The sequence below is a fragment of the Mustela nigripes genome, chromosome 15, assembly GCF_022355385.1.
Source record: "Mustela nigripes isolate SB6536 chromosome 15, MUSNIG.SB6536, whole genome shotgun sequence".
Taxonomy (NCBI): domain Eukaryota; kingdom Metazoa; phylum Chordata; class Mammalia; order Carnivora; family Mustelidae; genus Mustela; species Mustela nigripes.
The window spans coordinates 45153318-45171732 of record NC_081571.1 but is presented as its reverse complement, the minus strand read 5'-3'; the positions used below and the strand labels follow the sequence as shown (position 1 = coordinate 45171732).

Here is an 18415-nt window from a genome sequence, read left to right as displayed (position 1 = left end):
CAAATCATAAAATGACTCATTATAAAATAATTCTGTACTCAAAACATTTCATTTATCACCAATCAATAAAGTTCCTTATGGGGCGCCTGGGTGGCTCAGTGGGTTAAAGCCTCTGCCTTTGGCTCAGGTCATGATCCCAGAGCCCACATCGGGCTCTCTGCTCAGCAGGGAGCCTGCTTCCTCTCTCTCTCTCTGCTTGCCTCTCTGTACTTGTGATCTCTGTCTGTCAAATAAATAAATAAAATCTTTAAAAAAAAAAAAAAAAGTTCCTTACGGTTTTGTCCTTCAAAACTGTTCTTTGTTTTTGATAATGGGCTCATTTTACTCATAATTGCTAGTAACTTTCCTAAGTTGTAAATCCAGAAATCTTTTATTGATTTACCACTTTGGATCCCATCTCTCAAATATGAATGAAAAAGAACATGTGTGTGTTAATGTTAGTGTCCCTTAGTTGAGCCTACAAGTATTGAGCTATAGCAAATTAAACTTATAATGACAGATTGCTTTTGGGGTCTTTTTACCTTATTTTCTAATTTACCAGGACTCTCACTCATTTCTGGATTTTATTGAAGATAAAGATGCATTGATTTTAGATGGCAAGAAGCTGTTGAGGAACTTCCTATTGAATTAAATTAGTAGTTTTAGTTGAAAATGTGTTCTTTTGTCATTGTGTAGCTGCATGCCAGGGGACTCAAAGTGAAGGGTGGTTGATGGCCTGGCAAGGCTGAAGAAAAAGACCCAGAGGTAGCAATTAAGACATAGGTTTATTGGGGGAACTTACAGGCAGGGAGTCCAGGAGCAGCAGACAGGACAAAACATACCCTATTAAAATCTATATGCAACAATCTTTTATAATGTAGCAACTAGCCTAGCAGGCATCTGTAGCCATTCCTTCCTTGCATGGCCAGAACATTCCAAGGATATTGAGGCCTACCATCCGGACATTCTTTGTTACAAAGGAGAAGCTCTAGGTTGGTGACCCTTGCCCGACTGACCTCATTCTCAGAGTTTGCAACCTAAGACTATCCCCTTAACTGTTATTTCTTAAATCTCAGTTAAAATATATCTCTTAAAAATAAGCAAAATCCTTACTAACCTGATTTTTACACTTAAGAATAGATTATATTTTCTACATCAATAAACATTAATAAAATATTAAGTATTGTAATTTGTTCAATTGTATGATATATAATTTATTTATTAAATATCTATTTGATTTAGGCATGTCACTCATTTCTGTGTTTTTGATATTTTATGCAAAGACACAATGAACTTGACCATCAAATCTTTGCACGTAGAAATCCCAGGAGGTTAGTGGGACTGGGATTATAGACTTGAATGTGAGTCATTCATTGGTGAATAATATTCTGTACCAGTAAGAAACACACAAAGGAAGCATTCAGGCAATGATTGAGATTTCCTAGGTGACTCAGAGTTCTTTTAGTGACTCTTGAAGAACAGAGCCCAATACAGGAACATGTGTACCTTCCCTGAGCTTCTTGAATTTCCCCTCTCTTTCCTTTCTACTAACCCGCAAGAAATAATACTGTAAAAGTGTTTGGTGATATTTCTTAAATTAAACCAGTGTGGCATCTCCCGACTTGCAGCATCCTGAACCTATATTTGTATGCATGGCCTTTTATGCTTGTGTAGAGTACAGAATTTCTGATGAAACTTTTGCATGGTTAGAATTCATATCAGCAGCCCTGAGATAAAATAACATGAAGCAGCCTTAGTAGTTACTGGTTGCCATCTTATTCCTTCTCAGGGCGGCCAGGGACCTAGAGCTAACTTGTTCGTGATAAATCAGATAAATAAATGTGACATTCAAACCGTTAACAAGACATAGCCGATAATAATAATAATGTTTACCATGGGAGAAAATGGAATGGGTAAGAGAGAGGTTTTTGGAAAACAAAATTGCAAAGGCTTTGGAAAGTCTGAAGTAGTCTCATGATAACATATGTTGTCCCAGTTCAGTCAGGCAGGGCTTGACTGTATTTATAACACAAATTGGGTATATTTCCATGGGGATAACCCAGGAGCAACATTCCCAGAGGCGGTAAGAAAGCTTACCCCTCTTTCTCTCTTCAGATATGCAAACAATTATAGGTTTCTTGAAAGGATAATGGAAAAACCTTCACTTTCTCAGAGGAGAAATCATGTATTCTAAACTGTCCATCTTCATCTGCTGCTCCCACCAAAAACAGCTTCCCCTCACAAAGACACTGAGCTGACATGATCTGCATCCACTTTGGGAGACGTGCCAAGATTATGGGGTCTAGGCAGTTGCCTTACAAAATAACAATATATATTTTTTTTCTGTTGTGAAGGAATCACATCTTTTTTTTTTTTTAATTTTTATTTATTTATTTGAGAGAGTGTGAGAGCAAGAAAGATCACAGAGGGAGAAGGAAAAGCAGGCTCCCTGCTGAGCAGGACCCTGAGATCATGACCTGAGCTGAAAGCAGATGCTTAAAGCACTGAGCCACCCAGGCACCCCAGGAATCACAACCTTAAAACTAGCTAAACATTGATAGCTCTGCAGGTTAAAAGAATATGCAGCAGTAAATTTGAAGATTGATATGTACTTTTACTGAGTATCTACTATGTGTCATATATTTTGCACCAACCGATGCTTCTTATTTTATCTGCTCGAGCCTCACAACACTTCTCCAATGAAGACACTAACTTCTCCATTTTACAAAGCCAGGAACTCATTCAGAGATACTCACTTGCCCTGGGCCAGTCTCTGCAGAGTAAGGGCTCCCAGCCAAGAGGTCTGGTTCTGGCTTTCTCGGCTGGTGTTCTTCAGCAACATCTCAGCCAGTCTGTCGAGTCCTTGCTGTCACCTGCACCTCTTATTTCGTAACACTTCATGGATCCTTGTTTTCCTGCATTTCAATTTTCAGATTATTTCCTTACATCTACCTTTATATTTCAGACATTGTTGTACTTGCATCAGTCATTACGATGATGAACTATAGTTTGATTTGCTTGATCAGTTTGCTTCATACTATAATACCCATGTTCTAATTCTTAGTCCATATGCCACCTCCCACCCCAAACTCCCATTAGACTGATAAACTGCACAGGTTGGCCACTTAAAACTTAACATCTTTGAGTCAAATTAATTAGGAAATAGTTCCATATGCCACCATGGTTTAAGCATTGTACCACTCTGGTTTACACTGTCCTATTGTAAATAAATTACTATCTACTATATCACTGCAAATAGGTTTCTATCTTTGCTTGTTCTCACAAAGTGGCAAAGGAAGATCATAGTATAATATATGTGGGATGGAATTTAGTTGGTTGTATTTGAAACAGTTTTGAAAAGAATATTTTTCTTCTCAGTGAAATCATAGTGCCAGGCTGTGTACAAGTGGGTGCTTAATAAATGCTCGTTCTAATGGCTGTTGTGTGAGAACTGCTGCGTTCAAATGTTACTGGGGCTGCAGATTCACATTTCTCAGGGGGAAAAATATAAAGTAATTAGAACAATATTAATTATGCTTAGAAGAATATCATACATGGAGATTTTCCTTTTTTTCTTCTGTCTGTGGAACGTATACTTTATAATGGCTTATGGACCTCTTGAGATGCTTTAGAAAGACTGAAGAATAATCTGTCCCATTGTCTTTCACTTATATTTGACTACATTTTTACTCACCTGAGGTAATTCTCCAGAGGTAATACCAAAGATGCTATAATCACTGAAACTACAGACTTTTTAATAGGCTACTCACTTTAAAAGCTATGTTTGATTGTCCTGTATAATGGGCAGCCTGGTCATAGACCTTAATGCTGTGTTTATCACCGAAGGATACTGATGAAACAAGGGCATATTGAAACATAAACAAAAAAATACTTACATTACTGGTTTTCTCTAAAGGGTTAAATTCACACAAGAGAGGAAACACTATAGTAAATGGTAGCATTTTCCTTCCTATCCAAGATATTAATATTCAAGTTTGGCTTGCATATTGTGGAGCACTCACCTAGGCACGTTTTAAAATACATTGAGGGGTGAATGCGATAGTTGTGCATGAAGGTGAAATGTGCTACAATAGACTCAATTAGCACCGTTTATGATTATAGTTTATGTGATGTCGGCATCAGTTCATTAAAAATGTACTGAACTATCAAATCATTTCATACAGGTCATTGAACAGCAGCAATAAAGTGGTATCAGCTCTTCTCCATTATGACTCTGAGCTGGATTTGAATCAGTGACTCATAGGAAATAGGCTGTGTCCTATTGTTGTCTATAAAAACACATTTATAGAGTGGCAGTATATCTATCTATAGCATTTTGTATCTAATTGCATTCTTTTTTCTTTGGAATGGATACAGTCTATAAATTGCCTGTCTGCAAAACACACAAATTTTAGGTATTATGAAGTGATTATACATTACACTTTTGTATTTTATATAATTTATTATTTATGCATTCATAATTTTGTTAAACATGAGTAAAAGTGATCACATGTGACATGATATTGAAAGGTCTTCTGACTGTTATAGCAGAATGAAGATTAGGTGCAGCCAGACATACAGCGCAAATTTACTACTCTCCTATAATTCCATAAGTCATAAATCTCCACCCCACACAGCTGTAAATATTTTCCTATCTCATGGATTACATCAGCTAAAAGAACATTTACCAAGAGTACTAAGCAGCAATCTGTGCTGAAATGCACACTTTTATTTTATTAAAACACTAAAATTTATTGAAGTACCCAGGCACATATTTTAGGTCACTTCCGATAGTGACATTGTAGAAATAGATGTCAAAATAATACTCTAAGCATCTTTCTACTGGGATGTTCTATAACCAGTGAGTGGTAGTAATATCTGAGCCAATGGGCGATAATGACTTCTTTGCAAAAACTACCTTAAAATCATTAAATAAAGAAAATGCCTGTTTCATTCAAAAGAAACTGAATGTCACATTGTCTATGTATTTATTCAGATCTTTGGAACAAATATTTGCATATTTCTGCTTATTTCAAGTTGTTTTTGTTTTTGTTTTGTTTTGTTTTTTTTTAATGTTGACAACTGGTATATTCCTTTTTTGCTTTTCTTGCTGTAATTTTCAGCGGTTTTCCATTAGTGCCTTTTTTGTCCTTCAATTAAACAAGACCGTAATTCCTTCTTGTATTTTGCAAGTTAGACATGATACAGTAAATAGCAAGTGCTAAATTTTGTTCCTAGCTTTGTTCCAAATTTTATCTGTTTTGCGTTTACATTGTATCATGTGTTGAAAGTTGTTTTGATTTTGTGTTCCGCCGCGCCCCTTTTCTCCGGGAGGAGTGTTAATCCACGTGTCCTGTGGTCTTCTTTGTAGTCGCAGCGCCGGGTTACGTTTCACCTCCCCGATGGCTCCCAGGAAAGCTGCAGTGACAGTGGTCTAGGAGACCACGAGCCGGTGGGTAGTGGCACCCTGATCTCACACCCTCTTCCTCTGGTTCAGCCACAGGACGAATTCTACGACCAGGCCTCTCCGGACAAGAGGACCGAAGCAGATGGCAACTCTGACCCCAACTCTGGTGAGTCCCTTTAAAAACTGTGATCGCTTGGAGTTCTGGCTTTTTGTGGTGTGCGCTTGAGTTCTAACAGTGATTTGGGGAAGCAAATAAATGGACATTCGGTTGGTTTTGCTGGCTTTCTTGTTGCCATATTCAAAATATATCAAGTCTACCGTGTGTGTTGTTCGGTGGAATGATGTTTTCCAGTGAAGACTTAAAAAAATAAATAAGTAAAATAGTTGATTAAAACAAGTGCGAATAGGGATGATAGTGATTTGGGGGTTTCACTTTTTTTGTCTTTTTAAATTTTGTCTGTTTAAATTTTGGATATGTTTTAACCAATGCATTGAATGAATGAAATGAGTGAGATGGAATTAGCCAAGATCTTAATTCTGCACACCTTAGAAATCATTGCCCATTCAGAGTAAGCCCTGTGAGGGTGCTTTTTTCTTTGCCTTTGGAGGAAATTTTGGGCAAGTACTCTACCTTTTCTGGTGATTCTGTTATATATATATATATTTCACTTTTATTAAAATGTTCAAAGTCTAATTCGATAATAATGTCCAGTCCACAATAATGATCATGATTTCTACTTGACTTGAATTAAAACTGGTTTCTAACTCATTTTGAACCTGCATCACACTGGTCGCCTACAGGGAGAAATGTGGACAGGATGAGTTTTCCCCAATCTTCTAAACTACTTCTCTTCTACTGCTGTAGACATACCTGTGCTTCTGGCAATTCTGTGGTTGAAGTAGAATTCCAAGAGGAGGTAAAAAGCTTGTCCTGTTGTGAGAATTCAGAATTGGTGTTCTCTGATTTCTAGGATTTTAGAATTTGAATTTTAGAATTTGCCTCTCTTTGTATCCAGGTCTGTCGTCCTGGATATGACATATTACATATTACCACTTCCTCTCCCTGAAGCTGGCATCCATTTCTGCCTGTTTCTCTGATAAATGTCGTTCTTCTCATTGGCATGTATAGTTACATCGGCATCTTCTTTCTGCTGAGGTTTCTCCCTACTCCAGCCAGTCTTTTAGGAAGAGCTAAGTAAATTGCACACCAGCTCTGATTCTTGATCTTTCTGTCATGTTCTGTATCTTCGGGTCATAAGGGAACTATAAGTGCATCTTTTTACTTCACATATCCAGAAGGGCAGGCCATATGCAAAGAGGGGAGTTCTCATTAGACAACATTTGGGGGAGCTGGCCAACTGTCCTCCTTAGATTTCTTGGTGTTGATTAAACATCATTGAATCTAAGTGGTTCTACTGAATCATCCTTTCCTGGACTTGTGTGAAGAGGTCAGATATGTAACATATCTTTGAACATATGTAGCTTTTTCTAAACTGATTTCCTGGTTTTCAGCTTCCCTCTCTCCAATTTTAAAACATCTCTTTCGTCATTAAGCTGAGGGTACCAAACTGGTTCTTGGCTTCCTCTTCTGCATATGGGAATGGTTGGTTTTTCTTGTCTTTGGGCTTCTGCTAAAACCAAGACAGAAAGACTCCCATTTTAAGAGAAGAGTTTTAGTTCATGTCTATACAGTTCTCCAAAGGTGTTGTTTGTTTGTTTGTTTTTTACAGAAGCAAAAGGAAAGAAGGGGGAAAAAGTATACATAAGTATGGTTAGCGTAAGTTACCTTAAGCCAGAACTTCACCTGAAATATATAGCTATTCCCCTGATGCCTTCTTAGACTAGGGAAGTAGCTGAGTGAGCTGCCTAATGGGAGAAGTTAGAAGAGATTCTAAAACAAACAAACAAACAAACAAACAAAGGGCCTTTTCAGAATAGTTTCGAGAGGTCCCTGGGGGTGTTACCAACCTAGTCACAAGGAAAAAGAGACCCAAAGGATGATACACCCTTGCACACTCCAACATTAAACCCACACAGTGACTTCACCCAGGAGAATCATGGTCAATAAAATGTGTTAAACTGCTCCTTCGTGGAGACAACATCCTTATTCATCATTAAGAAAGACGGAGAATCGGGAGATAAGGAAAAGAGGCACTGTGAGGGGCCTGGAGGCCAACTATACTTTCCACATTTAATGGGACTTAAAATTTTAACCTCCTCTGTAAATGTCTAGAACAGAATTAATTAGAATAGCCTAGAAATATGAAGAGATTCATAACCAAATGGTAATTCATATTAGGATAGTATTATGATATATTATCTTAAAATTCCACAGTCGCATTTTTGTAATTAACTTTGAGGAATTTGTGAAGTGAGATATAGCATAATGGAAGCAGTAATCTTCAATAGTAATAATCTTGCTATTCAGATTTAGATTGTATCCTTTGTCTTCATTGGGGTTTTCTGTCTGTGGTGTGGTAATTCTTGAGAAGCCAAGATTTTAAAGTAACCATGCTATCTCCATAGAAATCATGAATGTCAGTATTATCTGTACAGTTATTAAGTATTCAATTTGCATGGGTTCCTATTTTTATAGGAATATTTTTAAAATATTATGCTTCTCAATTAAAAAAAAAAAACCTTTGTAGATTAGTAGTAATTCCATAATAATTCTTTCCATTATATATATATATTTAAAAAGATTATTTATTTATTTATTTGACAGACAGAGATCACAAGTAGGCAGAGAGGCAGGCAGAGAGAGAGGAGGAAGCAGGCTTCCCGCTGAGCAGAGAGCCCGATGTAGGGCTCGATCCCAGGACCCTGGGATCATGACCTGAGCCAAAGGCAGAGGCTTTAACCCACTGAACCACCCAGGCGCCCCTTTTCATTATACTTTTAAAAGAAAAACTAATAAAAGAAATATCTTCTGGAGGAGTTTTTGGAGATATTAGGCTTTAATATAGGGTCTGGATTCTGTACACACACACACACACACACACACACACACACACAGTGGCATTTAGCTACAATATTCTTTACTTCTAAGTTTATACTTCTAGGTTGTTGACATCATAAGTTTTATATCCTATCAAACACATGAATTTTGAAAAAAAAATGAGGAAAGTATTAAGGTTTTTACATGCAATCCCAAAAATAAAGTTTGGAAGTTGTGCTATAATTGATGGTTTTTGTAAATAATACCATGTAAAATCTACAGTAGTCTTTATTGTGTCAGATGTGACTCACGCCAATAATTTAGATGCACTAGACATACAACGATTTTTTTTTCTTTCATTTAGAAAAAGACTTGAATCCCCATTTTACTAGTGTGATGGAAACTTCACTCCTTCCCCTCCCCCCCAATTTCACATGGTCTACGTCATGCCGAAAAGAATTGAAACATTCTGGTCCCTTGGTTATCTGTGCACTTACATGTCCATGGAGATGCCCCTTGTTTCATTGGGTCCTCACGCGTCTCAGATGATATTGCCTTCATCCCAACCCTCCTGGCCCCTTCATAACTACTCCTAATGCCTCAGACCACTGGTTAGCAAAGGAGTTTGTGCATGTCTATGGTGCCTAGATGCTTGGTGAGTTTATCACTCCAGGATCTTCCTGCTTCCCTGGACTCTGCCATGGAATCTAGCCTCAGGACTCTGTAATTCCAAGCCGCTTGGTTTCTCTGAGTTCTGTCCAACAAGCACGATGTAGTCTCTACGTCTATTTCTTTCTTTCAACCCTTTCCTTTCCAGCAGGGCTGCATAAATGCTTTTAATATCTGGAGTTGGAGTTCCCCACTGCATCTCTTGATAGTTTTCCACAAAGACATAATCCCTCCAACTTTTTTTTTTCTCTAGTAGCAATTGAAAAAAATAATCTGTGTAGTAGGTTCAGAACTCTGAAAAATGACAGAATGCTTTTTAACCATTCTCTATCCTGTCTCATCCTCATATATGCAATGATTATAAAGCCAGTACCTGTTTGAAAAGGCTGGGGTAGATAAAGGGATATATACAAGTAGAAATATATATATATATATATTTCAAAATTATTTTCATAAATAATTATATAAAGTTATATTTGTGTTTATTGCTAAAATAATTACAGAGCATGCTATTAAATTATACAGTGAGTAGATATAAAAGTGATAAACAAAAGAAATTATTCCTTTTTAATGAAGTAGTTTTAAAAATCTTATGATGAAGAACTTCAACCCATTAGTCATTGATTACTACATGAAATCGAGTTCACACAGGAAATCCAAGACACACACTTGCTTGGTATATTAATTTATAAAATGAACTGGTGCCCTAGATACTTCTAGTGGTGACCAGTGAGTTTGTTTCTTTTTTCAGTATCATAAAAAATTTTTTAAGAAAATTGTATATCTGAGTATGTGTTTCATTTTAAATGATATTAATAATTACTTATTTTGTTAGATGTGATAATGGTATTATAGCTTTATTAAGAGAAAATCCTTTATTGGTAGTGATGGATTGTGAAGAATTTATAGAAGAAACAAAATAATGTCTGGAATTTGTTTTAATGATACCCGAACAAAATACTACTAATGATGATGATAGTGATAGTAATGATGGGAATAAATTAAACAGTGAAATGTTAGTGGTTGTTGAGGTTGGATAATGGATGTATAGAGTCTTATTATACTGTTGTTTCCTAATTTTATACTGTTTTAAAATTCTCAAAATGCAAAGTTTATTTTAAGTATATGGTGGGAGACTGATACAAAACTCAGAATCAATATATGAAATATCCAGTTTCTTCCTTTTTCTATTAATTGTTTTGAACCAAAGATATGGTTTATTGTACATGAGTACAGCCAGATGGTTGTGTATACATTGAAGTGTATTTCAAATGGTGAAATTGCAATTAAACAGAGATTTTTCAGTAATTATATTTGTATTTGGAAGACTAGAATATAAATTGGTATTTTCCTCCATTAAAGATCTTTCAAGTAAAATAGAGTCTTTGAAAAGTACTTTTTGGAATTTAGCAATAAAATCATTAAGCAGAAACTTCAGCCCTTCTCTGTATGACACCAGGGGGAAGTTAAGGACAGGGCATGAGGAGTATCCTTTGGCAACCAATAGATAGTGTCTCTGTGTTCTAGGCACATCTGAGTCTTAGAGCATCCTTAGTCAACTACACTGCAAATAACACACTCACATGCAGAATGTCTTGCACTGAGTTTTATCACCTTTTCTGCATATAGAGACAGACTATTCTTGAATAGAAGATAAAGCATATTTCTTTAAGAAGTTAGCTCATTAATGTGATCATACACTCCACGTATAATTCAATAAAATCATTACATCTAAGGACATACTAAGGGGATTTTCAGTAGGAGTTTTCTATTTTTAATAACTGTAACTAGACTGATGAAAGAATTTCCCTAACTTAAAAGCAAACAAAAACAATTATGTGATCAGATCAGGAACAGCTTATTACCACTAATTCAGAATTAAGGCTTAATCTTGTCCCATTGAGAATCATGAATAGAGTTATTTTTATATCTGGCATTTCTTTTAAATGTCACTTTAAAGGATTTTCTGCTGTTTAATCATGTGCAAAATTGCAGATTGTATTTACTTTATTAAAGCCCTATCTGTTCCTATGCTTCTGCCTCTACCTGGACTGTATGTGAATCAGTTGGCGAACTTCTCGCTAAGGATTATTTTGATACCTGAGGATATGAATGGGTAGTATTTATTCAGGTGTACAGATGAGTCAGGAATGCTAGTAAATGTTGTAATATATTGTTTATGATTCCACACAATAATATAAGTTAGACAGTATTCTAAGTCAGCTGAATTTCATAAAATGACAGTTATCTGTCTGAAACTACTTAACAGATAGCTGAGGCAGAATAGGAACTTAAGAGTACCTGACTCCACAGCAATGCTCTTACTATTTAGAGAAGCACCTTCACTGTCCATATATTTTATGGCAGTGTCATCACTGGCACTGAGGTGTGAATTCCAAGACACTAATATTATATGTTGTGTGTGTGTGTGTGTATACATATGTATGTGTATACAGATAGATATTATTTCCAGCTGCCCCAGCAGCTTCTTCTGGTGTGCCTGGGTGGCTCAGTAGGTTAAGTGTCTGACTCGATTTCGTCTCAGGTTTTGATCTCATGGACTGTGAAATTGAGCCCACATCAGGCTCTGCCCTGGGTATGGAGGCTGCTTAAGATTCTCTCTCTCCCTCTGACCCTCCCCTCCTCCTCCACATACTAAATGCTCCTTCTCAGGCTCTTGGAGAAAACTCTGTATGCTTCTGGGTGGACTTTAGGATCTGGTTCACGTGGAAGTGGGCTCACCTTTCAGCTCTCATAGTGGAGTTCTTGTCAACACTAATCTTATTTTTTTTTTAAAGAAAATTTGAGAAATTGAATTTTAAGAAGATGAGTTGGTTGCACGGTCTGCTAGTAAGGTGAACAATTTGGGAAAGATCTGCTCCTGAAATTTTTGTTTGTTTGTTTGTTTGTTTTGGTTTGGTTTTTGGCCTTAGGTTACTGACAGTTGAGTCCTTAGCAGAACCCTGCAGACCATAGAGTATAAAGTATTTTTATACAGAGGCATTAAAAGGGAAGGCTTTGCCTATAGTTACATAGTTTGTGAGTCAAGAATAAAACTCATATACACCACCTCTTGCTTAGTGCTCTTTTCACTGGAATAAATTTCCCTTTTTATTACCATTGTACCTTTTCTTATTTTTTTTTTTACAATTTTTCCTCAAAGAAAACCTGTATGATATTTTTGATTACCAATTGTCTCTCCCATTATCAGTAAGAACTGTTTGCTCACCTTTCTATTATCTGTGCATGACAGCACCTAGCATAGAGTAGGCCAGCAACGTGTATTTGTGACTGAATGAATAAATCAATATTTCAAAAACTCATGAAACACAATCAGACAAATTAAAAGTGTTCTATCAAGATAGCAATGGACGAACAAACAAACAAACACTACTGAGAAGTACGCCATTTTAACTATAGCTATCTTCAGTTTGAAACATTAATTTCACCTTTTTAATTGTCTATATTTTCCACAATTTTAATAACATATTCAAAATTATATTTTCATTTGGTGATGAAGTGATATAAATGGAAAGCACCTGATACAGAGCTGGGGGAAAAATTCATTCTTAATATTACAAAATTTGCATTAAAAATATTCTTTCTGTCAGTTGTGCATGCTAAGAAATACTGAGAATTTAAAATACTTGGGCATGAGAGACAGACTGTCATTTTGGGAAGAAAAAAAACCAACTTAATTAAATAAAAAAGACTTCAAAAAATTCAGAAAAAATATGTAAATCCAAATTTCAATCCTAAGAATTTGTGCTAATACTAACCTACAGCCAAAAAACAATCATTAACCATAGAATGCTTTGAAAATTAAACATGAATTTGATTTTTTGGCACCACATAGTATTAAATAATAGAGACTCAAAGAAAAGTGTTCAGAAGTTTTATATTGTCACCTGCTGTGTTCATTTCCCCATGGGATTTTCATAATCAGTTCATGGTGATCCTACAGTAGTGGACCCTGAGTTGATGAATGCAGAGTTCTTTAAAGAATAGTATAGAGAAAGAGAAATCAATCCTACTGTGATTTCAGTTTAAATGGGGAAGAAGGTGCCAAAACCCAGCGACTAAAAAAAAATATTAATAATAATTTGATTACCCTTTTTATCCTAGGAGACTTTAATTTTCTTCTTTATTAAACATTTTTCTAAATCTAACTTCAAAACTTATCTATTATTATCTATTTTCACCTGAAAATCAGAGAAGGCAGAAAGTTTTCTGGAATGGAATCATCTAGATTATAAAGCAAGTATGTATCTCCCCATCTCCCCTCTATCTACCTGCCGTCTATGTTCTGTTGCTAACTATAACACTTAGTGCCTTTTAAGAGCACACATTCATAATCTCACACTACCTTTAAGTCAGGAGTCTGAGCATGGTTTGTCTGTGGTCTCTGTGCAGGTTCTCAAAGCCAGCAATCAAGGTGTCAGCCAGATTGCATTCTCATCTGCAGGCAAACTGTGGAAGAATTTACGAAGATTTTTCATACTATTAACAGAATTTTAAAAAATATTTTAAATTTATTGTTTATTTGAGAGAGAGAGAGAGAGAGAGAGTGAATGAGAGAGAGAGCATGAGAAGGTGGGTAGGGACAGAAGGAGAAGCAGACTCCCCACTGAGCAGGGAGCCTGATTTGGGGCTTGATCCAGGAACCCTGCGATCATGAGCTGAGCCAAAGGCAGCTGCTCAACAGACTGAGCCCCCTAGGAACCCCCTGTTAGCAGAATTTATTTCCTTGAATTGGTAGGATTGAGCACCGCAGCATCTTTCTGGTCATCAGCTGGAGACTGCTCCCAGCATCTAGAGGCCACACTCAGCTTTTAGTTACAATGCCTCCCAACGTATCCACTTATTTAAAGCCATTTAGAGAGACAGAGTCTCTCTCTAAACTCTAGTGAGTTTGTAGCAGCATAACGTTTTATAGAACCTAATCATGAAAGTGACATCTCTCACCATTGCCATATTCTGTTGGTTAGAAGCAAGCCTCAGGTCCTGTCCACACTCAAGGGAAGCGGATACACATAGTTGTGAATACCAGGAGGTGGGAACCATGAGGGGTCACCCTAAAGTATCTCTGCCACAATCTGTATAAGTCTTAGCCATCTTGATATAATTTCATATTCAAAAGTTTTTGCTTAAGACTCTTTATTCACTTGACTTTTCCATGATTTACTTGTTTATTCATTTATCTATTCATTCCATAAGTACTCACATAGAGGCTACTGTGATGCCAAGTACTATCCTAGGTTCTAGGAATAGACATTAAAACCAAGACTTCCTAAACTTTTAAAAACTCTGCTACCAAACTGGGAAAGCAAGAGTTCTTAATCTAGAGTTCCTCAGTCAGAGAAGGAGAAGAAGTTGATGAATAGATTTTGGGGAATCTATGAAGTTCCAGAAATTGTTTTGAAATTTTCTTTTCTACGAGGGGTGTGCTCTGAGCATTTTATAGACTGTAAGAGGATGATTAAAGAAGAAGAAGAAGAAGAAGAAAAGGAAAAGAAACACTGATTTTTTAGAAGATACTGGATAGCAGTAACATTAGTGAACTATAATAAATGCTAATGTTAAGTGTATAAAGAAGTGGGTTTTAGGATTGAATAAGTCTTAAATAAGCAATAAAGATTCTTTTGGTAAAAATGATACTTTATTATTTTTTAAAATTTCATTTTAGGTGCTGTGTACCTTTTTTTTTTTTTTTTATCTTAGAGAGAGGGAGAGAACAAGAGAGAAAGTATGCACATGTACAGAACAGGGAGGAGGAACAGAAGGAGAGGGAGAGAGAATTTTAAGCAGACTCCATGCTGAGTGTGAAGCCCTATGAGGGGTTCAATCACAGGACCCTAAGATCAGGAGCTGAGCCAAAACCAGGAGTTGGACACTCAACCAGCTCTACTACCCAGGAGCCCAGACAAAGTGATACTTTCAAGAAGTGACATTGGATGAAAAGAAATTGTCTAAGTAAATAAAATGTTTGTGCATGGGTGTGTGTGCGTGTGTGCTAACAGTCACACGAGTGGGGGTTTCTTGGTGCTATGAAAGGTAATGGTGCTATGAAAGGTTCATGCTTGGGAAAGCAGTGACTATTTCATTATCTTTGGAGCACATGCAAATATGATTAGCTCTACTACTTGGGCTTAGATTCCTAATCTCAAAAATGGGACTATTAATAATCTTTAAAAATATGGTCATAAAAATTACAGTTATTTGATGAAGCTATTCACCCTAGCACAGAACCTGAAACATAGTAGATACTCAATAAATAATTGATATTAAATTATTCAAGTATGTGACAATAAATGAAATTGGATTGAAAAATAAATTGGGACCAGATTTTGAAGGATACGATAGAGCAGATAAAGAAAAAGATAGACTTTTGAGTCTTTTCAAGATTTTGGTTTGTGAGACATTGGAGAATTATGTAATTAAATAAATTAGGAAACAGAAGAGAAACTTAGATTAGGAATTAATAATTTTTTCTTTAATTTTAAATTTTGAGGTGCTGGGCAAGATAATCTAGGAGGTAGGAATACAATTCTGCACTGGAAATTATAAACTAATAAAATAGAAGGTGAATGAAATTCTTTGAGCAAATGCAATAATTATGAAGAAAGAGAAGAAACCCAAAAAGAAATCATGACAAACCTTAACATTCGAGGCAGGCAAAAGTGAAGATGGAGTGGAGTAAAGATATTTTAAAGCCTGGGGAGATTTGAGTCCATACATAGTTAATGACTTTTTGGGGGAAGTAATGCAGAATTATTATTAAGAACAAAGACTGTGGGGGCTCCTGGGTGGCTCAGTGGGTTAAGCCTTTGCCTTCGGCTCAGATCATGATCCCAGGGTCCTGGGATCGAGCCCCAACATCAGGCTCTCTGCTCAACGGGGAGCCTTCTTCCTCCTCTCTCTCTGCCTGCCTTTCTGCCTACTTATGATCTCTATCTGTCAAATAAGTAAATAAAATCTTTAAAAAAAAAAAACAAAAAAAAAAACACTGTGGAGTCAAAATAATCTATGACCTAACTCACTGACTTTGCAGCCACAGGGCTATTGGCACTTAACACAGGCTCAGTTTATAGGTATCATTATATTTTTTTGGCTGTTGTTATTATCAGGAGGTAGTGGGAAAAAAAGTATAGAATGAATGAAACATGTATCGCATTATTTAGCAAAGTTTCCTGTCAAGTTTTTAAAATTACTATAGTGAATTTTAAAATGAAAAATTATTACACATTTGAAGACAGAAATAAAATTCTAAAAAAACCCACATTAGTTTCAAATTGTAACATTTTATACTTTAAATTCTTGTCATTTGACTTTTTCATATGATAATACCTGATGAGTGATCTCAAAACATCGCTATTTGCTAAAGACTGATAAAATTATAAAGTAAAGCATATTTATGTTCTGATATCTGCATTGTTTTACTTTAAACTACTTAAGTTCACTTAATTATTTTAAACCATTTACTGTTAATTACTCACAACATATTTTCTGTTTTATTACCTTTTTTTAAATAGAAAGGTACAATGAAATGACTTTTTTTTTTTAAATAAGTAAGTAAATAAATAAATATTTATTTATTTACATTTATAAAAAAATCACCTGGTAATCCCCATGCTAATGACTTTTTAAAATATTATCTAACATGTAGTTAAAAGATGGCTGTAAAATAGGCAGGGACACAAGCTTTCTCTGCTGGAAAGTTTTAGATCTCATCAATTTAAAGTATGACTTTAAATCCCCAAAATAATTAGCTTTGAGGACTCATTTATTATAAATACTTAAAAGGTTTTAGTAATACTCTCTTGCATTTGAGCTCATTAAACCAGGTCACAAAGTGTTTAGTATGATAATAGAAAAAATCTGTAGTAACAATATGCCTCCTAGTGTAAAGTAAGGGTAATGTCAACTTTCATTGGTGTGGGGATGGAATCCATTTGCATAGCTCTATGCAGACATGTGCTTCATTCTTTAAGGATCCATAAGAAAAAATAGTGTACTTAATACTGGACATGTGTTATGCCTTATAGGTGAAATGACTATTAATTGTATGTCCGTGTTTATAATAATTTGAGAGTGGTAGAAGTGATAGATAAATAGATAAGCAAATCAACAGTTATATCTAAAAATAAGAAGCTTACTGATTTCATTAACTCTTAGAAGCATAAAATTAAGTTTTTTAAAGCCCAAAATAAAACTATTTCACAGGAAAACATGGAAATAATTACAACCTATAAAGGACATATACTCATAAAAACAGACTAATACCTAATTTTATCTTAATGTATAAAAATAAATAAATAAAATAAATTGTCCATGAAACTTAAAAAAATTTGAAATTTTTGATGAACTTATGTTTGTCTGAAATGTCCCCAATTTACCTTAATACTATCTTGACACACATTTTTGCCAATGGACTTATTCTGATTAGTGTGACTAACAAATACATAAATGCCCCAATTTTAATAAACCTAACCCTAAAGTAAATTTGCCAAATAAAATATAGAGTGACCAGTTAAATTTGAATTTCATATAAACAATGATATTGGGGGCGTCTATGTATGTCTAAAATATAGCAATATTGTAATGTGCCTTGTAATATTGAGGCCTTGCATAGACTAAAAGAATATTTAATTTATCTAATATTCAAATTTATTTTTTAAATTTTTTTCTCAATCTGGTGACTTTACCCTAATGATACAGTGTTTTAATAAAATGGCATCGAATGAATTAAATCATACAATTCAAATATTATGAGGAAATCTATCCCTGCTATATATTTAATTGTAAGTAAAATTTAGTGTAGTGATTAGTTGACTTCACATTAGAATTAGACATGTAACACTGCCCCATGCAAAAACATTTCTTTTTTTTTTTTTTTACTAAGATTTTATTTATTTATTTGACAGAGATCACAAGTAGGCAGAGAGGCAGGCAAAGAGAGGAAGGGAAACAGGATCCCTGCTGAGCAGAGAGCCTGATGCGGGGCTCTATCCCAGGACTCTGAGATCATGACCTAAATCGAAGGCAGAGGCTTAACTCACTGAGCCACCCAGGTGCCCAAAACGTTTCTTTACTTAAAAAAAAAAAAAAAAAAGACACATCAGTTTCTGGTATAGTTATTTTTGTGTCCAGAAAATCATATCTCAACATTAGAAGTTCAGCTTGTACTTATATTCAGTACTATAAATGTATTGTTCAATCATTGAATGATGGCATGATGGTTTCTCTATTATTGTTTTACTGTTGCTGCAAACAGAAATTCTGGTTAAACTTTTTAATTCTTTTTTTTGTTTGTTTGTTTGATTTTACTTTTGATACATCAGATTTTAGGATTCTTTATGTTTTCATTGACTTTCACATGCATTTTTTTTTTTTTTTTTTTTTTTTTTTTTTTTTTTTTTTTT

The 18415-nt window shown here is 35.3% G+C and overlaps 1 protein-coding gene across 6 annotated transcripts in view; it reads left to right on the top strand.

Annotated features, from left to right (window-relative positions):
• PCDH9 (protocadherin 9) overlaps positions 1–18415 on the top strand; it is an 890080-nt gene that overhangs the window by 578076 nt on the left and 293589 nt on the right. For 4 of the 6 annotated variants that reach the window (XM_059377535.1, XM_059377534.1, XM_059377532.1 and 1 more), the window contains one exon: positions 5351–5552. In XM_059377535.1, the coding sequence (XP_059233518.1) occupies positions 5351–5552 (202 nt within the window). The remainder of the gene's footprint in view (positions 1–5350; positions 5553–18415) is intronic. The other 2 variants (XM_059377537.1, XM_059377536.1) reach the window with 1 other exon arrangement.